General features: G+C 42.3%; 2 protein-coding genes across 3 annotated transcripts; one reads left to right on the forward strand and one right to left on the reverse strand.

Annotated features, from left to right (window-relative positions):
- The first annotated feature begins 9,223 nt into the window (after positions 1-9,223).
- slc37a4b (solute carrier family 37 member 4b) lies at positions 9,224-16,296 on the forward strand. Its single transcript, XM_031857589.1, has 10 exons — positions 9,224-9,422; positions 10,357-10,859; positions 11,302-11,534; positions 12,893-13,139; positions 14,447-14,599; positions 14,696-14,781; positions 14,871-14,984; positions 15,065-15,130; positions 15,234-15,372; positions 15,472-16,296. Exons 2-10 carry the CDS (start codon positions 10,712-10,714, stop codon positions 15,636-15,638), a joined length of 1,353 nt encoding a protein of 450 aa, XP_031713449.1. The 5' UTR covers positions 9,224-9,422; positions 10,357-10,711; the 3' UTR covers positions 15,639-16,296.
- Positions 16,297-19,057: 2,761 nt separating this feature from the next.
- On the reverse strand, positions 19,058-22,362 carry hmgn1b (high mobility group nucleosome binding domain 1b). 2 transcript variants are annotated; one of them, XM_031857322.1, is made up of 6 exons: positions 22,186-22,362; positions 20,684-20,701; positions 20,501-20,530; positions 20,362-20,403; positions 20,166-20,273; positions 19,058-20,069 (listed from the first exon to the last, which is right to left on the reverse strand). In XM_031857322.1, the coding sequence occupies exons 1-6, from the start codon at positions 22,201-22,203 to the stop codon at positions 20,022-20,024; spliced, it is 264 nt and encodes an 87-aa protein (XP_031713182.1). In that variant the 5' UTR covers positions 22,204-22,362; the 3' UTR covers positions 19,058-20,021. The 2 variants fall into 2 exon arrangements, with proteins under 2 accessions (XP_031713182.1, XP_031713181.1); XM_031857321.1 differs by having other exon boundaries at positions 20,362-20,406.
- Positions 22,363-26,010: the final 3,648 nt, after the last annotated feature.

Below are 26,010 nucleotides of genomic sequence, written 5' to 3' on the forward strand. Positions count from 1 at the left end.
AGCAAGTAAATATAAATAAATATATTAAATACAAGAGTAAACATACAAAGTGTATAAGACGTGAATGGTCTTCATCCTGTGATAGTACTTATTTGCATATTTAATGTCTTGTTCTGGACCCCCAGTATCATGTATCTGCATCAACTTACAAATACTAATAAATACAAAATACAAACCGCTTCTTTAGAATACACTTGAGGTCAAGCAAAGCCAAAGTCAGCCTTCTGAACTGCTGTCATTCAGACAAAACGTAGTTCATATGGCCGTGTATCTGGGGGCACTAGATTATGTGCGATCTTCATGTGATCCATTCTTCTCCACCTGACTGTCGGCCATGCCCGCTTGACGTATAACACTGTCGTTTGGAGGAAACTGGGAGAGCGATGGGCTCTGAGGAAACATGAAATCACATGTTTCAACGCAAAATAGTTAGGCGACAGGTGTGTGGGACTCGTTCCTACATGACAGAGATACCGCTTCATTGTGAGAATGATTCATCCGAGTGCTGACTGTGGCAGAAATCATGCCTGGGCTTTTAAATGTTACACAGAAAGCTTCTTAATGGCCATTAATAATGGCCACGGTGGAAGCTCTCTAATATAGCACCGTGTTATCCTGTTACTACTTGTGGCTGCATTAATAGGATGTGAACTTGAAGCGTACACACATGCCATCCAAGCACTTTTACTTTTACTTGTACTTACTGATTATTTGAAGGAGCACAGAGTCAGCTACCATCTTGGCATGCCTACAAAAAGACATATGTAGTGCCATGTGATGCATTTAAAATAGAAAATGGGGTCAATTTTTTATTGTATTGCTCATTATAAGATAATTTAATGGGCCAGCGTGTAGCATTTAGGTGTATGAATTGGCAGAAATTGAATATAATATTATTAAGTATTGTTTCTCTAGATATAATAAAGCGTTTTTGTTTTTGTTACTCTAGAATGAGCTGTTTATATCATCATATGGGGCTTGTCCTCTTCCCTTGCCGCCATATTTATACAGTAGCCCAGAATGGCCAATGGACATGGGAGAAGTTTCAGTTGGTTGCAATCTGTAACCTCACCACTAGATGTTGCCAAATCCTACACAGTAGACCTTTTAAGGGCTACCTAGAAATGCCTTTGATCTCTGCTGTCTTTCTATGGCTGTTTAAGGGGACATAAGTCTGACATATTTTATTTGTAGAAATAGGAAAAGGAGACAAAGTTATTTTTGTCCTGTGTAATGTTATGAAATGATGTTACTCTCTGGTTTCACCAAAGCGGCAGATAACTGCGGTGGTGAAACCAGAGAGGTGTCTTATAAAAAATATAAATTAAAATCTATGACTATTATGAAAATAAGAAGTGTTAAGGAGCCTGCATACTCCAACAGAACTGCTTGTCGGATTGGTCGATCAGTGTATGAAATCCCCTCCACCCAACACCTCTCTGGTGTTGAATTGGAGGGACTGTGCCCAACGATCTTTGTTATGCAGCCCCCTCATTCATTTGAATGAGACCGGCCTATTGATGCAGCGGGGTGCCAACACAGATGGCTCCGGCAAAAAGGTTGAACCTGGCTCAAACCTTCAATGTGACGTCATCCGTCTAAGCGAGGCGTTGGACGAATCAAGTAAGTGCAAGCGCACATTTAGATTACTTTGTAACGTGACGTTGCATTCATAACCTGTGTATAATTAACTCGTTGATTGTCTCTGACTGAAGTTGTAAAATATATGTAAAAAGTTCAATTTGTGCTGTGAAATGTTGTAGTGAAGAAATACAATGATATGACATTTATGCCCACTCTGCTTTGCTTTGCCGACTGCTTAGACTGAGGGAGGGACTTTCTAAAAGAGAGGCATTAACACCCTGTAGTATTGTGGAACTGCTCTGGAAAGAAGACATAGGTTACACAACACGTCAATACCTTATTCAGAGAAAGAATCATGTTTGAATGCCATTTTGGATTTCTTCAGATAGCACAGTATGGTTGGTACCGTTCCAAAGCCCTTAAAGAGTGCAGCATTGGGAAATTCATGAGTTTTTGTTTGTTAATGGGAGCAGAATTGTTCCAGTGGGCAAGAACTGTGTACAAACAGGACAAGATGTTTCTGAAATTGGTCATGCTAATGCAAAGACTTTATCACAGTACACAGTAAGGAGACCCAATATACAGGTGGTGGCATTTTACTTTGAAAACACGCATGACAACAAAATAGGTCCCTCCTTGAAAGCTTTAACTAAAATGCTTTCAACACTGACAGGTGACATGGGAATAATATAGATTGATATTATTTTACTACCCCTGCTGTCATTCATGCACAATCTGTCCCTTTCCACACTAGTCTTTTAGCTTTTTTTTGTCAAGGATTGTTCTTCCCTAGATTTGAGTAGTATAAATTACATTAAGAACAGAAGTCACTTTAAAAAAAAAAGTCATGAAAGAAGCAGCAGAAAAATACCAAATTGAGCAGCTGCAGCGAAGAAGCTGCATTATGAATCGCTATACATTTTTGGTGGATTTACAGCAGTATCTTACAGTATTTCATAATAACTGTAACATAGTTAGATATTCATCCTTCCCATGTAAATTAACAGTTAATGCCGTTGGTTAACCAAAGCAGCAGATAACAAATTTATCAGCATAATACAGTATTTTCTATGTGGTGGAAATATGCTTCCCTAAGTTCAGTGAGTCACTATCCATCACATCGTGCTGCTGATTGTAGGCTGTTTCTGCTATGATGATAGCACATTTGTACTAATCAAACTGCTGATAGCCCACTTATCATTTTTGAATGGCAAGATGTGACCGACTTTGTACCGCACAGCTTTGGTAGTCATCCTACTGAGCACAACCATGTGGAGATGAACCGAGGAGCCCAGGTACAGTGTCCGGTATTGTTTTGTCTTCAGGATTATTGAACTGTTAACATCTCAGATAATGTTTCATTTGGTTTCATTACATCAGGTTGCTAAAATTGGCAAAGCAAGCTCTGTTACGTTAGCTAGCTCGAGCTCAAGCTAGTGACATTAGCTAGCTAACAGCATAGCAGACAAAGCTTACGTTAGTAAAGTTAATCATCAATTACAGTGTGATGATGAACGTTGGCTACCTCACTCTGTTTATTTGTGCTGTTATAGAGCCTACTGTGGAACTGCAAACCAGAAGGTTTTATTTATCAACTTGGAACACCAAGCAGCTACTTCATAATTGACCCTTCACTAAGCCCTGCCCCCACTGCTACTCTGTCAAGCTGTCAGAGCTACCATGGAGCCCACACTGTCACTAACTTTTTTTGGGGAAACAAACTAAAAAAGTTATTTCAGAATGAAGCCGTGCATGAAAACAAGTGAAAAAGACAAACAGAAGCTAAAGCCTACAGATCACAGCGTAAAAGTGAAGCATCACATCACCTGGAGATCGAGACAAAAGACAATGACATTAAGGAACAACACTGTTCCCGTAAAGCCGGATAGGTCTTTACTCACTGTTACAATCATATTTCCAGACCTCATGTGAACAGCTGTCCCAGCACTCCCTCCGCACAAGACCACTAACAAATGATGAGGAAAATGGAATGATTGCAATGTGCCTGTTATGCCTGATGGTAAAACTGTTAAGGTACCTCTTTCCTTGTTAGTATTTTAAATTGATCAGAAGGTGAAATGTAAAGTAAGTGAATAACGGGTAAATAACACTTTTAAATTAAGTATATTTCTTTCTTTCTCTGTCTTAAAACCCCACTATGCTTGACTCTGTTGTTTGAGCTTTTACTAATGGGCTGGGATGTAATGCAATCAATTTGACGGTTGACGTCATGTCACCCTGATGTGGATAGACTGTAATACTCAAAGCCTGATACATAAGAGACTCCTCCGTATTCATTAGAATTTACTTTGTGAGATTATCTTAATAAATACATTAATTCAACCTGTATCATTATATTATTTTCATTGTATTAAAATAATTGAAAACATATTTTACTTGACCTGCTTTATATGAAAAATGTCTTCTGCCCTGATTTGGAGCTATTTAATAAAATTGACTTGACTGACTTGAGCCCCTAGCCTGGATGTTGGAGACTTCAGAGAGACACCATGCTAGGTTTGAATACAAATTTCAAACTGTATCTACTTTTGAGATACATTTTTTTCAAAGCGTGACAATGTAGGTGGGGGTAAAGGATTTTTCTCAAGTGTAACCCCTTTCATAAATGTCAGCTCTCTGCTGCCGGACGGAGAGCGACACGTTTAATTTGTTAGTTCAAGAGAGAAGGAGTTTATGTGACATTCACCCTCAGCAGCACTGCTAACATACTCCTGTAACTACTTCCTGTTTTATCATGGATTACAATTTGCGTACATGAGTGGCGGTGAGCGACGTTTAATGCAGCGTCTCACTGGACGCATGGCTACACTCTCTACAAGTCGGCGCTGCACTGATATGTGATACAGTTTGTCTGCAATCCCATGTTCACGACGAGCACACCGGGGTCAGGAACCATCCCTCCATTCAATAAACAATCAACACAGCCCATGAGCTCGCTTATACCGTCCAATTATCCAAATGTTGCTCTGCAGATCCTCAAATTGCTTCTTATAACTCTTGAGAGGAATTTACATTTTTATTAAACTTCCATCTTTCCTTGTGTATTTTTTTTTCGCCTCTGCACCTGTGATCTGCTTCCTCACTTCCCATTGGTCTCTGCCCCGCAGCTTTGGGTGGTGAAGTGTTGGTGTAGGAGCTGCCTTTGGGAGATACACCCCATGCAGAGTATCGATTGCATAGTGAGTCCATCTGCCTTTGATGCAGGAGAAATAAAATTCACTTTTCATAAATATTGCATTACACAGATTCATTATTTTTTTGTATTTGATACAATTAAAAGTGCTCTCAAGGAAACATTTGCATAACCCACCCCAGGACACATACCTCCTCATATTCCCGTTTGCATAGAGGAGAACGTTGTGTATTTTCCCCTTAACGCCTATGTATGCCTATGTATATTTGAATTCTTGGGAAGTCTGCACCAATTCCCCCAAAACACAATGAAGATTAAATTAATTGATTACAAAAGAAGAGGTGAGAACGCATGACATTTTCTCAACAGTGTCGCTGACGCAGTGCTGCACATGGGTGAAATTGGATCTGTAAGAAATAAGTGTAACCCCAAGGGGGTTCAATCCTCATCCAGAGCAGGGAGATAGGGGGAAAGAGAAGGATGGGGAGTTGTAATGGCCTTGCCAAGTCCCCAGCAGCAGGGGCTGAGTTTGATGCATTAATTGGGATGTGAAGCTTATTCCTGCACTGTGGCATGGGAAACCCTGATTGCTGCTGGTAAGAGTCGATTGAATGAGCGGAGTAACACCCCCCCCCCCCGCAATGTGGTTCATCTGGACAGGTGCCATGAGCCGAGACTCATTATTTCTCTTATGCTGGAGTGTTATTCCAAGTATCAGTGCTGTTGAGGTAGCCTTTAGACAGATAAACAGAAACAGAAAGATAATTAAATAAGCTTTATTTAAAAGTGCTAAATTGAGACCATTTTAATATGCAACAAACAACTATTTTCTTTGTGTGTTCATTCGGCGGTTACAGTAACATCGTCCCGACCAACAGTGCAGAACGTGTTGCTCCCACGCTCCGGAGTTCCCCATCCGGTGAAACACTGTTAGCTCCGTTGCCGTCGTTTGAGCTGTTAGCACCGTTAGATGCCAGCCGCCGGCTCAGCTGTCGCCATGTTGAGAGCCGCGCGGAGGATGTGCTCCGAATTCCGTATTCCGAGAATGTACTCTGCTCTCATTACGATGTCCTGGGAGCTTCTTGTTCACAGCACAGTCTATAGTTCCATTATGATGACGTTTTATATGAAACATTAAATGCATTGAAATCACGTCTTGTGTAGACCACATTTCACCCGCCAGCGTAATATGACTTTGGAGAAATACTTTCAAACTAACCAATATCGTGTCTCTATCAACCTACAACTGAACAAACCATCAATATTTTAAAACAAATTGGTGTTTTGTGACACGTTGATGTTGTAACCGCATTTTAGCCGGTTGAACAGACAGTAAAAATAGTTCTTAGACGTTCAGACCCAATTTCAACCAGTTTTCAACCAGAAATCAACATTGAAATCCGGGTTGGTGCTCACTGGGTGAGGTCTCCTCATCAGTCCTAACATCATGTCTTGGACGTTGTCCGAGCTAGCTTCGATGTTCTCATGCTTCTTCCTTTAAATCCACTTTTCTGTCATTTGGGAGTAAATTAATCTTGAATTCATTACACAATACAGCCATGGGGCATTGTCTTGAATAATTTAAAACTAGGCTGAGGTATGTATGTAGGTTGCGTCATTGCAATAGTGTCCAAAAAAACGATTGCCTCCCGATTCCACAGCACATTAATTGTGTATACTGTGTATTGTAAAGAACAACCGATGTGTTATTTGATGCAGTGCAGAGGACTCCCTCTCTCTGTGGATGCGGCTGGCTGTCACTCACCGTCGATCAGTGCATCCACTCTGCAGGTTACAGAGTACAGACGAGAGAAAAAGGATCACCTTGTGTCTTCAAAATGGTGCCGTGTCCTTGGGTGGAGAGAAAAAAAAAAGATGTCTGGTCAGCTAGATCACATTCACAGTGAATAACACTGAAACATTTGAATGAACATCCCGTCAACATGTCAAAGTGTAAAAACAGAGATAGAAAACCAGTCTACATACTGTATGATTGAATGACTCTTAACTGTGAGTATGAACTTATTGAGCAAACTGTGTACCATCACTCTCTAAATGGTTCACTTGCGGAGCTGGATTCTCAACCAATTTTAAGGATTAATAAAAACTCTCACCTCAGAAGAAAAACAAAATTCACAGGAAACAAACAAGCACAATTTTGACTTTGGATGTCAACAGGAAAAAAAATGAATGATTCAGTCATTTGATCTACATAAAACTGTCTGCATGGCCTCCTGGAATATGCACCATACTACCTGTTCTGTCATATTACATATGCAAAATACATACACCAGTCTGTCACGGCCTAATAGTCCACCACAAATAGCACATACCTTTAGCTCCATCTGCTGGATGGAGAAGAAACCAGGCATTCAGTGACAGAATACTAACCAAAGAGTTTATACAAAGACAAGATCACGATCGTACTCTCTACAGTGGTAATGTATTGGCAGGTGTTTTAGTAATTGTAGCTGATTTGGCCTCTGCTCTGGTAAAAGTTAAGTGGATTTTTTTATTAGGCCACTAAACTCCATATACTATGATACAGGTCTGAGGGTGTGGGTGGACAGTGGTTGTGTAGCGCCCTGACTGCCCATAATGAATTGGTCATTAACTATATATTGTATATTGGTTACGGGATACAAATTTCAAACAGTGAGAGTCACGTTGTTTAGTTAGTTCATTTTATATTATTCTATTTTATGTATATATTGTGTATATTCATATTTAATATTTTTTACTCTGCAATTTTTGTTGCTTACTTATATAAATGCTGCTGTAGCAAAATAATTTCCCCTTGTGGGATTAATAAAGTAACTATCTATCTATCTTTCACAAAGACTTACCAACAACACAGGAGCACAAATTACATCATCATCAAAAAAGAATAAAAAAGGATACTATAAAAGCCACATACTGTATAACGGATATCACTGAAGAGAGTAATGCAGTAAACAAAAAGTGAAGCAAACGAAATTCAATACGCCTTTTTTTCCGCAGCAGACATTTTGACATGTCACTGTCAGAAAAGCACAGGTGTGAGTAATAAAATGAAAGTGGAATTCCGTTCAGCTGCTTCAGTTTCAGGGTCCTGGCCTGTGTCTGAAACAACTCCCCATTGGTGCACTATATTTACCCTCCACCATTCTTTTTGAAGTCTTTGCCCTATATACTACTAACCTATATAGCATACTGCTTTCTGCAGTTTGTATACAGGACATCAAGACAATCTTCTTAGAATGTCACTGCCAATTCAATTTCAACAGTTATTTTTCAGTTTTCCTAAATGTTTTTGATGTTCCACCATCCAGGAGAAAAGTGTCGAACAGCAACACACTTAAAATCAGTATTTGTTTCTAGCCTGCACACTGACTTTTGTCACTTTTCCTGTGCATACTCTAAAAGCCTGCTTAGAATTAGTGTGTAGTCTGGATATAGGACACAGAGTGAGTGTAAAATGGATGCACTGTGCAGTTCTCTCAAAATTCAAAGTGACCATGACATGTACACTACTTACACTTCCAACAATCCCACAATGCAATGCTTTGCATTATATTACAGTCAGGATGTGTCTCTCTATCTGTCAGTGAAGAGGGCCAGTGCAGCTTATGGTGCCCTGCTGCCTCTCAGTCATGATGCTAAGCTAAGCTAGTCACCTGACTCAAGCTTCATAATTAACAGCGTTTGAGCGTAGGTCTCCCAAAGGTTTACTCTGCTCAAAGACTGTTTTGCACGTTAACAACAGCCATTCTGACAATTCATCTGCATTCTTCTGTTGCTGACACCACTGCTGCCCAGAGATCAAATCTCCTGTGAACTGTTTCAAAAATGAAATTGATTCTGTTGAATACTGGCCTACTGCACTGAAAATATCTTTTTTTAGTGCCATATCTAGTGGAGCTTTAAGTTTGTCCTCTCAGCACTGTTTTACCCATCCAACTTCATTAGTCCTTCTTTGCCAGATGATGCGTTCGAGGACATCCCACTTTTGAGACGTTACAAACACACGGGAGACTAAAGTTTGCCTTTTTCCCAGCAGTGATTTTGGGCTTTGATGGTGACCTGATTTGACCTGGCAAACGCGAATCTGACGACCTTGGTTGCTGTCTCATCGCACAAGCTGTATCGCTGCTATGACTTTAAAATAAACATATAATTCTGCTATAACTATTCACTAATACTTATACTATTAATACTCATGCATGTTTTTGCTGACTATTAAAATATTTTGTTAAAGCAGTCACACATTAAACCAATAATGCCGCCAGAGGATGGCAGTGGTGAGCAGTGTTTTATAATAGATCTACATAATATTGGCCTATATAGGCCTATATTAGATCCTAGACTATGCCGACGTTTATTCTGCAGGTCTGACTGATCCCGAAACGGTTTTGGACCATGACGCATTCCACGTTGGCAGCGCCGTGAGAAATTACACATTTAAAGTCGCATATTTGAAATGGAGTTGGGTGGCATGAATTCATTGCGTTAGGAATGCCACCAGGATCGCAGTGCAACATTTGTAACTAGTGTGCGCGGTGGTTCGTGGCCACGCTGGCTGCTGCGAGTGTGTCACGGTGACGCGCTCACGAGCTGCAGATTCATGAACGCGCGTCGTCCCTTTTTTTTTTTTTTTTTTTTTGTTGGGATTTGATGGGATCAGCGAGAGGGACGCGAATGAAAGGTAACCAGCTTTAATGTCTTAACCCCCCCCCATTCACCGTGGCAGCGACACGGTAACCGGCGTTTCAGACGGCGCAGAGCATCGATATTTCTTGCTTTATGTCGGCATTTGGTGACGTTAAAGCCCCGAATGACACTCGGATAAAAGGACCGCAGCCCCACACCTTAGTTCGCCACGAGTAACGTTCACTAACTGAGGGTGTTTGTGTACCAACGGGAGCGAAGAATGGTCCTGTTCAAAGAGTTTCAGTCCATTGTCATGTGTAATGTTGTCGTATGCACTCTGTCTGTGTCAGGCCTCCGTCAGAGAGGTCAACTCCAGGGAGTTGAAGTGTGTACATACATCTAAGAGCTAAATGCTCCGGATTCATGACGGCAATGGATAAACTTACAGGCTGTTTGAGGTCCTCGTACTTCCTCGTATCGTTTTATATTTGAAAATAGGATACAAACCGCGTCGGTTATGTGAGTTCCTTATTGGACACCTGATATCTTCGGGGTTGCTGCCTGGAGACCCCCAAAACAGATCTAGCGCGTTAGAGCAGCAACTTTGTATTTATATGACGAGTGAAACATAGACCAAGCTGCGGTTAGAGAATGTCACTTTATCCTGAACCTGTGGGGGCTGGAAATATCAAGGTGGCTGCTGGGGGTCAACTGTGTGTGTGTGTGTGTGTGTGTGTGTGTGTGTGTGTGTGTGCGCGCGCGGCTCCAGATGTCACATTGCTATGAGAAGAAAGTGTGCTCTGTTTATTCATGAAGACTTTTCTCCTAATTCATTTATACATCATTTGTTGTGTCCAAACAAAATATCATTCAATTGTCTTTTATCTACTTGTTCAAACCAAAGTGTCCATGTGCTAAGTATCTGCAATTTTCAGAATGACCAGTCGTAATGGTTTCTGTTATTTATTATGGTGTTTTTGTTTTTTTAGGTCGGTGTAAGGTTTCCTCCCTCTGTCCTCGTTTTCTACAAGCAGCAGCCTCACAGATAAGACAGACCGAGCCTCCAGCCGGCAAGAAGAGAGCTGTCAGGAGTGTTTGTCCTCCTCATGGAGAACATTTAATCAGCACCGCCCAGCCAATGCTGCGTCCTGTCTCCGCCGTCCCAGTGCAAACAAGTAGTTAATAACCTCTACTTTTTAAGAAGAACAGTCCCAACGGCGCAGCTCTCACTTCGATTGGATTCAAACACAAGACTCCACTGAATACACAACTCGGAGGAAATAATACTTCTTCTTTTTTTCACCCCGAAGTTCTGCGTCTGTGTTTTCGGAACCGACTGCAACCATGGGGGCCACAGGCTACGGCTATTATCGAGCAGCCGTCTTCTCCTGCATGTTCATCGGCTACGCGCTGTACTTCTTCAACAGGAAGACCTTCTCCTTCGTCATGCCCTCTGTGATGGAGGAGATCGAACTGGACAAAGATGACTTGGGTGAGAGAGTAGCATCTTTTCTTATTTGTTTGGTTAAGTAATATTGGCTCAAGCAATCATTGGGTCTGTAACGAGGCTGTTGTTGGCGAAAACACTGCAATAAATCTGTCCTAAATCTGTCTCATTTAGCTTGCTATCCAAGCACAGTGCAAAGGCATTAGCATGCAGTGTGGCAAACTGAACGGCCACCAGTCAGTTCACCCACTCTTTGATGTTTTGTAATTCTCACCCTCACCCCAAATCCTCCTTGCACATGAACCATGTAAATGTCTAATGCAACACGTTGCCATGTTTGGTGTCTTTTAAGTCCTACTGGTTTGATCTTATTGGCAGTGAAATGACTTAAGTCTCATGCATCTTTGGTTGCCTTCGTGGGTACGAAGCTACAGTCTCTTTCTTTGCACATTGTTTTTTAACAGTAACCTTCATTGTGTCTCTGCAGGTCTGATCACCAGCAGCCAGACCATGGCGTACGCCATCAGTAAGTTCATCAGCGGCGTGCTGTCGGACCAGATCAGCGCCCGCTGGCTCTTCTCTATCGGCCTCTTCCTGGTGGGCGGCATCAACGTGGCGTTCTCCTGGTCCTCCACCGTCCCCATGTTCGCCCTGCTCTGGTTCTTCAACGGGCTGGGTCAAGGCTGCGGCTGGCCCCCGTGTGGGAAAGTGCTGCGCAAGGTAACACTGCACTGCCTGCCACCTCATGCGACACAGATCCCCTTACTCAGCAAAATGTCCCGCTCTCGACACGCAAGGCCGCTCGTGACGCTTGCGATTGTTCCGAGCAGCTGGTTGAAAGGGTGCAAACCCGGAGTGTGGGAACCACCTGCTGCCAGACATGTTGTCTGGTTTTCTCTCTGTACTAGCAAGTGGTGGTGATATTGGCAGCGGTGATAGTTTTGAGAAATTACAGGGTTACCTAGCAAACGGCGAAGGCCTCATTCACAACCAGCTTTTTGGATCATAAAGCTCTGGTGAATGGCTCGCATCGCAGGCAGGACTCTGAAAACAAACGCTCTTTGACCAAAGCTCGACTCATTCAGCTGTTCTGCACTCAGAGTCGACCCGAGAAGCTGCCTTATTAGTAGCAGTGCTCAAAAGGTGAGGGAATAAATAGGCTTTGGCATGTGTTCAGCATGCTTGAAGGGGATCAGATTACAGGAGAAGGTATTTATAGAAGATCCTCAGCAGATCTTTCTGAAAGGAAAACAACTTTGACCAAAGGTGTTTCCCTTTTCTCAAACAGTCTTCTGATAGCTCCAAGTCTTCACCAGTTGTTCATGGCTTCTGTAGCTCCTGTTCCACGGAACAGAGTTAACATCTGCACAATGTGGATCGACATGGTGTTAATTCAGCCTGGGGGCTGCTCTTAAGTATTTGCCAAGTGGATTCTCAAGTTACTGGTTACTCTGTTGGGTATGCTGCGTGAGGAATGCTCATGGCTGTTTTCAGCTGTGTTACATCGTGAGGGCATGTGGTTCTGATGCCATTTCTCCAGCAGCAGTAAAATAAAAGCATAATTGGAAATTTGGCAAAAGAAAGTGCTGAAAATGCAAACTATGCTATTTTAGACTCTGAAAGACAATTTAACTAGAAAGGTGATCTCTGCGAGGTGTGTCTGCAACGACCAATGCTGTAATGTTGAATGATTACAACCCACAGTTGGCTAATGGTCTTTTGAGAATGTGTGATGTATTTTATCATGCAGCCATAACAGGGCACCCCAAATATGATGCAGAATGAGAGATAAGCTGTGGACAGACGCAGAGGTTCACACTCATTCACAAACTCATGAACCAGAGTGATCGCATGATTCTCCTGGCGGAGATGTGAATCAGCGTGTCTCTGACCATGACCTGTGGGTTGCTTCAGGAACATGGAGCATGGAAAGCAGCCGACAATACGTACAGTACATGATGGTTTTAAACATGCATATTAAAATGACATTATTTAAATAAGTCTGCATTCTCTGCCTGCAGTGAAGGGTTTGAGGCATCCTCTGCTTTGCTTTCTCTTTGCGTCTCTTTTTCCACCAGTGGTTTGAGCCCTCTCAGTTTGGAACATGGTGGTCTATTCTGTCCTGCAGTATGAACCTGGCCGGGAGTCTGGGTCCGATCCTGGTCACGGTGCTCCTGCAGTACTACGACTGGAGGACTGTCCTGACCATGTCGGGGATCCTCTGCGCCTCCTTCTCGTTTGTTTGTGTGGTGCTCATAAAGAACGAGCCAAAGGACGTGGGCCTGCCCAGCATCGAGCCAGCGGCCAAGAAGGGGGCTAAGGGAGGTAAGAGAAGAGAGGAGATGAGAGCCAGCAGGTTTTTACAGTGGGTAAAGAGGCCACTTCCTGTGTAGCTGAGGATGGTTACCTCAAAGCATGTGAGTCACATGGTGCCGTGTTAGCTCCCAACATCCCAACAGTGGGTTTGACCCAACAACCACGCTTGCAATATTTGCAATTAGTCAAATGACTGTATGACAAACGTCTGGTAACTGACACAGCATCCAAGGGGCCTGTTAATACTGCAGTGTGAGGAGGTTTATAAGAGCTCACCAGTGGTCGCGCTCACATGTACTAACGTGCACTAAAAGCACACGCAGCGGGCCACAACTATGTCAACAAAGCCCAGAGAAGCTCAGATAACGGCACACACAGAGGGAGAGTGACTTCATTCTCTGCTCAGGTAGACATTACTCCACTAGATCGTTACAGAGCAAATAGTGGTTTGCTGCTATATTAATGCTCTGAATGTTAAATACAGCTCCTTCTAAAAAATCTTCACAAATTAGCTCTTTTATTTTGAAGCGTAAATGCAACTCCAGAAGTACGACATTAACATTAAAATTGCGTAAAATGAGAGGTTTTCTGAAGGGACTCTGGCTCAACCACTTTTGTCCACAGGGACCGCCAAAATCAACACACAATGAAAGGTAGTAGCTTTAATTATGGTGGAATATATTTGTTGATTGGACTTGGGTATGTTTCCAAATTATTGCTACTTAACCACCTGAGTGTGATGGATTACAACTACATACATAGTCAAAGCTGTAACTCCTAAACCCTTATCACTATGCAGATCAGGCAGAGGAGGTCATTAATAATAATTCTGATCCTGACATCAGTAATGTCCTCCCACGTGCAGGCAGAGCAGTTAGTACCTCATCAATAACAACCACTCTCTAATTTTGTGTTCATGGTTAAATATAAGTCTCTTAATCCATCCCTCCTTGATCTGTGTCATTGTGGAAATGTGGGAGGGGACTATAAGACTTTTATTTGACTACCCCTGAGTAAAGATCCTCACCTGGTACTTTTTATTTTTTTAAATAAACAAGCTCTATTAGTCCATCTTGATGCTTGTTTATGCATTTTGATACCTTAATTACGTTCAAAGTGCAAATAAAAATCCCACTGTCTCAATTTATTTTTATTTTTGTGAGTATCACTGGTATGCTGTGTAGAGTAAGGTATTATAATAGTTATATAACCCACACATACCAGTACCCTTACTGCATACTGTGCTGCATCATGTATATCGACCCATTGCTGATCTCTAGTTCATTTGACCTTGTGAATGTCTATCCCCTCCCCAGGCAACAGTGAGAGCACCCTGAGGGAGTTCCTCCTCTCCCCTTTCCTGTGGCTGCTGTCTCTGGGCTACTTGGTGGTGTTCGGGGTGAAGACAGCTGCCACTGACTGGGGACAGTTGTTCCTCATGCAGGAGAAAGGCCAGACTGTTCTCATGGGTGTGCATTTTTTTTAATTGTCCATCGCCTCTCACTGGTTTTACACTCCATCTGACTGGTTAGGGGTGCTGACATCAGCTGCTTTGTTTCCCACAGGGAGTACCTACATGAGTGCCTTGGAGGTGGGGGGTTTCGTGGGCAGCCTTGCAGCAGGGTTCCTCTCTGATCGAGCCGTAGCTCGGGTGAGTAACGGAGCTTGGCTAGATCAGGCAAAACATGACTGGGATTATTGAGCGGGGTTCCGTACCATCCTCTCTTTGACTTCCTCCAGCAAGGCTTGGGCACCCACGGCAACCCTCGCCACGGCCTGCTCATTTTCATGATGGCCGGCATGTGCGTGTCCATGTACCTCTTCAGGGTCACCATCACACATGAGATGCCGACGGTAATTGCAACTTAATTTCTTTTCTTTACTTTCCAAAATGCTTGAAGTGGACATTACAGTGGCTCATTGTGTTTGCACAGGAGGCTCCTCTTTGGGTCCAAGTCCTTCATCCTGTCTCTGTCCTTGTTGGTGTATCAGAAAAAGAGGTATGCTCAAAAATGTTAAGGATTTCGTGGGTATAAAAGATTTGCTGTACTGAATCTTAGGAAAGTGTTGGAGAGCACTGTGTTTTCTCGTTGTCGCACACAGATCTGGATCCTGTTCCTCGGTGCTGTGTTTGGATTTTCTTCCTACGGACCGATCGCCTTGTTCGGGGTGATAGCCAGTGAAAGTGCTCCTTCAAATTTCTGTGGAACCTCTCATGCTGTTGTAGCTCTGATGGCTAATGGTAAATTCACATAAACCAGCAGAAACACCTGAATCACTTGCTGTAGTATTCCAGCATTGATACGTTCGCATGACCAAACGAGCTTTCCTTTTGTTGCAGTCGGGGCTTTTATGGCGGGCCTTCCCTTCAGCACCATCGCCAAGCATCACAGCTGGGACACGGCCTTCTGGGTTGCCGAGTTGATCATGGTCGTGGCCACCGTTGCCTTCTTCTTCGCGCGCAACATACGCACCAAGATGGGACGGATCGCGGAAAAAACGGACTAATGTGTCTTCCTGAAATAAGCCAACCGTCGACGTCCTGTCATGTGACTTCAATACTGCACATTAATACAACGCCAATTAGACCTAACGAAATCACTGTCACACGGACTAACCTCGGAAAACAAACACACAATCAGGTGCTTTAGTCACACACAGATGTTTCCTCACATTAAACCTAGGGATGCGCCGATATCAGATATAGGTCTGATACTGACTCAAATAGCTGGATATCTATGGCTATAGGACGATCTGGTATAGGATACTATTAATAAAATGAATAATGATATAAAATAACAATTCCGTACATTTTTATAACAGTATTTACTTATTACATTCTGTGTTACAAAGCAATGTTTAAGTCAAACCTGGTGTTGCCTTTCACATAAAAGAATGCTCCCAGTCTCTTCCACGCAGTGAGGCATACAGCTTATTAATTCAACACTGGTATCGGATCGGTACTCTGTATGCACCGATACCCACAGCCCAGGTATGAGTATTGTTATCGGGACTGAAAAAGTCGGATCAGTGCATCCCTAATTCAACACCACGAAGATGGCAGATGTAAACTGTTCATCACAAGCTAATGTTTTAAAGGAGCAGTGTGTAGGATTTAGTGGCATCTAGTGGTGAAGTTGTAGATTGCAACCAACTGAACACCCCTCCACTCACCCCTCCCTTTCCGAGCGTGTCGGAGAACTACGGTGGCCAGTGTTTGGTTTGTCCGTTCTGAGTTACTGTAGAAACACGACAAGATTTAAAGGGCTCATTCCAAGCTAAAGAGCGATTCTTATTTTCAGGTCATTGTACACTAATAAAAACATAATTAATATATTATATTTCTGCCAATAGAACCTACACACGGTCCTTTTTATTGCTTCGAGTTCATCCTAGAGGCACTTTTCATGTGGAGACATTTAACATTTAAGACGGCTGTATACTAAAAAGAACATGGACATGAAAGTGTGCGATGGTTTGAGTTGATTTTGTTGAGATAAAGTGGATGCCTGCTGCTGCTCGTATCTTGCCTTCAGTGGAGTTCAGTTGGATGTGACCTATTGAATGTTTACTGATGGGCCTGTGTATTCTAGACTATTATTTGTCTAGGTATATGCACCAATGTCGTAGCACGTGTCATGGTCAAAACTGTAAAAGGCTCATTATTTCACTGAAATGAAGTAATAGGAGAGCATGTTATTTTTATACACAGTTGTGTGCTGCATGATCCAGAATGTCCCTGATGCAGACTTCTTGGGCCATCTGAGCTCGTGTGATCGGACATGTCTTTAAAGATAGACGAACATCAAAATACAGGTGTTTAATCACTGCCACTGTGTTTGCCGAGAGAAGTTTTGTGGGAAGCCTTGTATACTACTGTTAATGTTTTCATCTCGAAAAGAAATCTGTGACTTTTGACAACTCCAATTACTGTTGATTGTACCATGGACATCTAATAAATGTGAAGTTTACTTTGTTTGATTTTAATGAGCAGTAGTTAAAATCTGTCTCTTGCTTTAGCCAATTCTGAAAACGACTTGTTATGAAGCACACAGGCACACGGTTGCTTGTTTTCTTCCTGTTCTTTCCTCTCTCGTCTTTTGTTTCAAAGCCATGACTGTTTGCTCAGCTCGACAGATTATGCGCCTGAACTAGCGACCGTATATCTTATCGTCTCATCACATGATCAAATAGAGACTTGACATTCGACAATATCGGCATACCAGACTGTCGTCATTGCAAATTTCAATAGGACAAAAATACCAAAGAAGTTGTTCATTTATTGAATAGTTTTATTTGTAGTTTATTTACAGTTTGTTATGGTTTGTGCAGAATAAGCTTATTATTTTGTTATAGATTGCTACTGACTATTTTACCAATAAAAAAAACAAAAGGAAGAAAACCATGACGGAGCTGGTTTTGCCTTTTTGAGAAAATGGTATCATTTGGAAATTGAGAGGGGTTATTCCTCGAACACAGTAATATTTTCGAAATGGCATCGCTTGCTGATCTGCTTTCTCTCTGGGCCCCCCTACCCCAGGTTTTTTATATTTATACCCATATGGACATTTGGAACATGTTCCTCTGACTGGGAAAGGATCCCTCATGCAATTTCCAATTTAAGTGTCAGGAGGGGGGAAAAATCAAGTCCCTGTAATGTGCAAAACTGCATTCCATTTAATCTTCTGCAATACGAGTGACACAAATTATGTGAGTATCTTTCAAAGTTCCATCCTCTTTACTACGAACGTTTGTATTTGTGTTACTCTCCGCTGCTCTGCTGCTCTGCAGGGGAAACACTCCACAAAGAGACTTTTATTGACAGAAAAGACGAACTGTGGGAGGGAGACAATATGTTTGACTGCGGTGGCCTCACATTAGCTTCAGGTGAACCCATAGAATGCATGTGTGAAGGACTGTGCATGTTATCCCCCATCACTTGAAGCATCCGTTAGGGATCTCTTCATGGCGTTTTTCCTTAGCTGTACTTATAGACATTTAGCATTTTAGCAACAGAAGCAAGTGGTCTAGTGGTTCTGAGTGAAGCATAGTGTAGCGTGTTTGCATACTGTGTGATTACGGAAAGAAACCCATCTGACAGCTCCACCGGGAAGAAGAAGATGGTAAAGTGAATCTTCCATGTACCTCCCTCGTAACCTTTTCCAACGACCAATCACAGCAGAGCCGGAAGTAAGCGTACTACCGCTACTGCATCAGAGATACGTAATGGCGCACGTTATCGGTTTGTTTACTAACACAGAGGGTAAATATCATTTTGTGAAGGTGATGTGAATGCATCACAAAACTGGTCAAAGTGAAAATGCTGGGGGGGTGGAATAAGAGCTGATAAACCGACGGTCCAGTGAGGAGCTGTCCACGGTGCTGAAACTCTTCTTCGTCTGTTAAAACCAGTGTTTTAAGAGTGGCTTAATAATAGGTGACGGGGGACATTTTAAATGGTTCTACAGGGATGAGCTAAACAACACACGTGTTTCTGCTACTATGATGCTGGTGTACTGCTATGTTAGTGCTCTAGTAAAGCACCACTCCTTGGACTGAACTTAAACTCGTCCTCTTCACCTTGAAGACACATTTGCTGGTAAACCTTGAACAAAATGCAAATATTGAATAAAGCTTTATTTTACATGTAGAAATGATACACTAACAACCTCCAATTTGTTGCACTTTACATGCTTGCACAATTAAACTAGTGACATACCGCTTATAAAATCACAATCAATGCTGAATCTGGAAGCGAATCTAGCACACTTTTTACATATTCTTGTTTTGTACTTTTTCGAATTAGCTAGATTTCTTTTTTTTCTCCTTTGAACTTTTAAAGCTTTAGCTTTTAGATCAGTTACTGCAATGTTTCTGCGGTCTTCTCCTCGATCATCAACCAACACCTCAGAATGAAACAGCGCAACAACTACCAACCGAGTTTTATTTGTTGATAACAATCATTACACAGGTACATCTATAAACAAATAAAAGGAACTGCACACTTGTACTTGATACAGATATCTAAAACCCACATTAATATTGCTACTGCTGGTATGCATTTGACATCTCAAATAAATGTACAGTTTGTTTGTTGGCCTTTAAGACGCCAATCTCAACAGGTTTTTTTTTTTGATGGTTACACCTCATTATTCTGGCTAAGAAAACAGATTCCATTTTTACCATCCTTACTATGTACCATTACACACTGCATATAGAAAGATTGAAAACCTTGTTTTTTTCACAGCAGCTATACAAATTTATTGCGATGCTATCACAGAACAGAGACACAACCAACACACGCGATGCACAGTTCTGATAAGGAGAGCTCCAGTACTAGGGATTTTAGCTGTATTGATCAAATTCATTAAGAAAACTGCATGAGTACAAGAGTTAACATATAAGAACAAAGCTTACAAACATTCTAAAACACTGTTCTTCATTATAAACAATAAAACAATGAGTTGCCCTGTGACTTTGTCCATCCCCACCCCGGCACAGATTACATACACTGTCCCTTATAAAGCATATGGAATGTAATCCACGCGGACAAACTCCTCCGGTTGTTGCCCCAGCTCCTGTGAACGCCGTGCTTGGCGCCGACACGGTAACCTGTCCTGCACCCTCCCTCCTTCACATTTAAAACTGAAATGAAATCCACTGACAGTAACAACAACGACCGCGATTTTTTGTGGCGATGCAAAATTGTGGGATGTGACGAAATTCCCGTCTCCAAATTGACATTTTTTTTCTTTCATTAAAAAAAAGTGTTCTCTACAATCAAACTACTAAAAAACCTGTATTTAGAAAATAGTTGATAAAAATATTCCCCTGAATTGTACAAGAAAAGAGGTACAGGGAGCACTGGTAAAAGATGTGGTTTGAGAGATGTTATTCTGCCGCGTCATCTTTATCATCAGCTTCTTCTGTAGCTGGTGCCTGGAAAACAGAACAAATTTTAAAAGTGTTTTAGTTTCATCGCCCAGGAGATTTGGTGGATTTTGCATGTTTATTATACGATGCTTCGAGCATCACCTCTTCCTCGGCTTTGGCTTCTCCGTTCTCAGCGGGGGCCTCTTGTGCTTTCTCCTCTGGCTTGGCCTTCTCCACCTCCTTGGCTTTCTTAGGCTTAACAGGTGCCTTCTGCAAAACAAAAATATTCATCTTATTAGTCAACAGTCGGGAGTCTAATAAATTAATCTAATCAGAGGTAATGAATACAAAAACTCACCTTTGGCTTAGGTTTGGCCTCTGCCTTTGCAGGTACAGGTTTCTGCTGGAACAAAAAAAGAAAAAAAGAATAGTCAGCATAAGAAGTCAGTTAACGGCATGCATATCATCTGTGACAGTGTGGGCTTGTTTCTACTCACTTCACTCAGCCTGAGAGATCTCCTCTTGGCCTGCAGAGAGAGTAAACCGACAGGGTGATTTTCGCGCTCACTGATGGGGTGTTACTGACCCCTGGTGGGTACACAGACTAACTGTTTTATTTATTTAAAAAATATATATCACAGATATGTAAAAAAAAAAAAAAAAGTGTAATTATGACTCACCACGGATTCTCCTCCTGACTGTGAAAGACAAAAAAAAGAAAAAAAATCAGGTTATAGAATTGTTCTGCATTTTCATGTGCCTATGGTGAGTTGAGTTGGTGGGGGGTGGGTCATTTAAGTATTAGTTATGTAACTCAAAAGTGGGCGTTCCCAGACAGAACATTAGCCTATGGCTGCACAGCAAGCTTCATACATGATTTAGGTTAGAACAACCGCTGTGATTGGCTGAGATATATTCTAAATCTTGGAACAATGGAGCTCTAACCCTGGAAGAGCAAGAAGACTCACTTCTTAATCAGCATGTTTATATTCATTATATCGATTTGAAATAATATTTAGCAACACATCAACATGAATCAATGTGGAAGTGCATTTGTCTACACAACAATAAGGAAATATGAAGAACAGTTTGACCTGCTTATATATACGAAAGTGCAGTTTAAAGAACGGCCTGTGGTCGTGCTCTCCCGGCTCCTGCAAGTGATTTGTCTGTACTGTAAAACTCCGGTGGAGGAGGGGGCGGACTCCGCCTCCCCGCGAACACATCCATTCATTGGTAATAAGCGGGATTGCCAGTGTACGGAGCGAAACCGAGCGGTGTAGCGAGCGGTTCCCGCCACGAATTTGAAAAGAGTCACTCCGAGACGCTCAGCGGCGACTCTGTCGATCTGGTAGCAGAATCTACTAGAACCCCCAGCAACAAGAGCAGGCGCTTTGCTGACGGAGGCTCGCCATTGCATAACCCTTCGACTGGCCTGAGTCGACAACACACATAAAGACACTCGGCTGACACGACGAACGCCTTCCAAGAAATGCTTTTTTTTCACCGTCGATAATAAGGGCGGCCATTCATTAACAAAAACTACACATGCATGTTAGGTTTAGGGAAGGGAAATTTAACATTATCGTAAGAAAATATATTTTGATCCACAAGAAAGCCGTAAAGAAGACTCGATGGCCACACGAAAACAACTAGCTTAGCCTAAAAGCCAAACACCCACCAAATAACAGCCGCTAAATTAAAGTATACGTTTTCGAAACTTTAGTCGCCAGCGTGACGACCCCCATAGGATACAATCAATATGCCGCCAACTTTCTCTGCAGAAAAAGCAACCCGTCGACAGATAAAACGACCCCGCTTTGTCCTACACTGCAAGTAAACGTATTTTATACACAATTGTAATTGTGCATTTCACCATTCCGCAGTACAAATATAAACCCCAGCACACGGAAAACACTTGGCACAAAGATAATCACTGCTCGAGAGAGATAGCACTGAGAATCGGCCACTTGAGAACATCAAAACAGACGCTACACGCCAACTAAACTCCTGTCTGCAAGCGGCGACATTGTACACATTCACCCGGAACAGAAAAAACAACATTTGTAGCAACATTTTTAACAACTCTGATCGCTAGCTGTAGCGAGCCCGTTTTACAGATTGCAGTTGGGGGTTATAAACGCCGTATTACTGAATGCATGCAAGATGTCGTTCTACTCACTTTGCTCCTTTTAGGCATGGCTGGTTTGTGTGGGGTGATTTATTTATTTTTTTTAAAGAAAAGAGAGCTAAATGTTGCTCAATACAGGAGAAAAATACAGTGGTATATTCTGGATAAAGCTGTACCAGTACAGTCTAATACAGCGCAGCGACGGTAATGTTCCATTGGAAGAAGAACTAGCTCAAACCGGATTGGATTCTCCCCCTCCCTCCCTATTCAAACCGTCATAGTTCCTGCATGATTGACGGGGCTATATCCCGCCCCCACTTCCCGGTGATTGGACGACCCAGTGGTCAGCAACGCAATTTCAAATCGAAGCTCCTACCTGTGTGGGTACGTCACACGTCAATCAACAAACGCGGCGAGCCATTTGTCTTTCTGTGCAGCCATCTGCTGTAACAAGGCAAAAATTGTCATTAAATCTTGACTTCCACCTCGCTCAGAAATCGCCTGTTTTTCCCACCAAAATGCTACATTTTTACGCGCGSAAGTAGGCTACTGTCTTTAATACATGTCAAAGGCAAACCCATTATGTGCCTTTTACCACGAGTGATACAAATAAAATGTGGCTATTTGTAGGCCTATTAGCAGAAGATTGAGAGAGGGGTGTGTGGCTCCCCCAGCCAAGTCTTTTGTATTTTAGCTTTGGGGGGAAAATGGCGACAGGGTACGTGTGGGTACAGACGTGCGCTCTCGAGCCTAAGATGCAATAGTCACAGACTTCAAGGTACAATAGGTGTAATGTAGAAATATATTCATCTTCTAAAAGAGAGTTGCAAATTGGCAACAGAGACAAGCAGCCCAACCCCCAGTTGACACCCTGTAGATTCACCCAGTTTATCCAAATAAAAGCGTTCAGTCTGCTCCCCGTGGGCAGAGAGGTGTAAACAATTAGGCCAAGTCACATGCTGATGCTTGCCAGTATTATCATGTTAATGACACCAGGAGTTTACTTCACCCCACTGGTCCACTTGACAAGGCAAAAGGTCAGAGTGAGTAACGCATGAATTAGGTACCTGCATCTCTTGTTAGCACTCAGAGCAACAAGCTTTAGCGAAGCATCAGCAGAAGCATCCTCTGTAGTAGAAATGTAAACCTTGATAACAGCAACCAGTTCTGCTGGCTGTTTATGGTCTTTGAGTACTTAACTCAGAAATGTAAGGATGTACACAAGGTATCAATTCTAACTTGTTTAAAATGTCATTAGAGATACAGAGCTGGGGTCCTGTCCTTCACATTTGCATGTAATCTTGACTGAAAAAGGATCTCTCCTTGTGTAGTGATACAGATAGTGATACAGAAAAAATTGGCTGAACTAGGAATACTGCTGATTGCATAATAAATATGAAGGGCCTTTTAGGGCCGGTTCATGATATATCACTGTTATAAACATTATCTTACAACTGATGTATTGAAAAGACAGGTTATCATACGTCCTTTTGTAAGTACCACAATAGTTTAAAGCAAGCTGTGTGCAGTTCCAAGTCGCAAGACAGCAAACTTATACTTATGTAACACATAGAAACTCTGTATAGTTTCACATCCTGCTTAGGAAGTGCCAGCCTCACTGTGGAAGACATATTTTGTCAATATCTATCAATAATATATGTCAGTGCCTTATCCATTAAACTCATGAGCAGGGAATGAAAATCTGATATATACAACTGTGGAATGTAACTAAGGACAGTGACTTAAAGGTGCTCAATACGGACTTCAGAGCATTTCTGTTGCCTCCACTCGCCTCTCAATATGGCGAGAGCTGAGCTGGCGGCTAGAAGCTAACGGTGCTAACACAACTAACAGTGCAAACAACAGCAACGGTTCTAGCAACGCCATCAGTGCAAACAACAGCAACATTACCAACAGCGCAATCAGTGCAAACAAAATCAACAGCGCTAACATTTCTAACAGTGCAAACAAAATCAATGGTGCTTAACCTTAGGGGGAACCAAAGGGTGGGCACTACGAGTCTGCGACTACTCCGTCAGTCGGGATAGCGTGATCAGCTGTAACCGGCTACTTAAACAAAGCACGGAAAAACTCAGATTATGACACACACAGAGGGAGCGTGAGGGAGGTAAAATTACTCCTCTACATCTTTACATTGTGAACAGTTGTCCATATCAATGATCAGAATTTTGAATATAGCTCCTTTAAATACAAAAGTTTGGTATTCTATCTTGTACTTTCACTACACTGCATTTTAGAGATATTGTGCTTTACTATATTAATTTAACAGCTTTACTCACTAGTCACATTATACAGTAAGTTTTTATGTACAAACCATATGATAAGCTAACATGTTATAGACTAAACAATGGTAAAAGTAGTTTAAATGATCTCCACCTTGATCAACTACAGCATAAACAATGCTGCATACACATGACGGCAGCAGTAATTGTGATACAATAATAAAATATGTATGATAATGAAATAGCATTGTGGAAGCAGGCATTTCTATACTTGTGATGCTGAAAATAATAGAAGAAAATGTGGCACAAGGAGCTGAGTTAGCCCGTCTTGTAGGTAAAAAAAATACTGGGGAAGAAGATGTCTGCATCATAAGTAGAAGTGCATGCTATTGATCAATAGAACAACATGGAGTCGGCTTTACAGCTTAGTCTGTTTTTCTTTAACGCAGGCAAAATTCAAAATGGAGGAGTGGGGCATAAGTTTGCTAAAATAAGTGAGTAATCTACTGCTTTAAACTAGAACCTGTCCATATCATTTGATAATAAAATATCTTCCACTGCGAAGCTGTACTTTGACTCTACTTTTCTCTATTGTGTCTCGCACAACTGGCTTTGCAGGACGTGAAAATCAGCATGTTGCAAAAAGAATGTCCTGCAGCACTCTGCGGGAAGCTCTCTGTAAAGATACTGTACATGCACGGCGGAGGGGCCTATGGAGGGGAGGGGGAGAAGGCGTCAGATAACAATGCTGTTGTTGTGTTGTGTGCGGGGCAGCCCTTCTATCAGCTGCTGCCTGTTGCTGTCCTTTCCCTCCTTTTTAACTCCCTCTCTCTCTGCGGAGGGGGAGAACGACCCCGCAGGGGAGACGACTGGGACTTTTGTAAAATGCTTCTTTTGACTCACAAAGAGAAGTAATAATGCAAAGAATCCAGCTGTTTTTGTGTGTGTTCGTGGCAGAAATAATGAATATGTTTGGCCTAATAAAAGAATAAATGGAACAGAGGTTAATGGAACAGAGACCGATAATCCTCTGGAGTGTGACAGGATGAAGTAAAGGTGACCTCATCTAAAGCCTCTTTGACCAAAGGCAACATTTACCTTCTTCACTCTCTCTTCCTCACACACACACACACACACACACACACACACACACACATACACACACAGACATATTTGGAAATGGTCAGTGGCTGCTGATCAAGTCTTGTAGACCAGGAACAGGTGGGACTGCGCAGCTGTGTTTTGCACACTGCCTTTACTGCTGCCCTGTAAAGCAACCGCTGGTTTTGCTGTAGGCAGGTAAACGACAGATATGACTGCAAATGGATCAGCTGGATGTAGGAGAATCTGAGGCTCCCTCTCTCTCTCTCTCTCTCTCACACACTCTCTCTCTCTCTCTCTCTCTCTCTCTCTCTCTCTCTCTCTCACTAAGTGGATTCCTCCCATGCAGCGAATGCAGCCTTCCCATATGGAGCAGCAGGTAAAGCCAGATTGCACTAGTGTGTGTGAAAGGGTCTGCAGAACCTCCAGAGTTCACGTCATGAACCCACACGAGCATGAAGGACACACGTTATAGTTCCACTCTATACAGCAACTGTATTAGCCTCTTGTACCAACAGTTGAACAGTATCTC

Source organism: Anarrhichthys ocellatus, unplaced genomic scaffold (genome assembly GCF_004355925.1).
Source record: "Anarrhichthys ocellatus isolate YVR2014 unplaced genomic scaffold, GSC_Weel_1.0 scaffold18, whole genome shotgun sequence".
Taxonomy (NCBI): Eukaryota; Metazoa; Chordata; class Actinopteri; order Perciformes; family Anarhichadidae; genus Anarrhichthys; species Anarrhichthys ocellatus.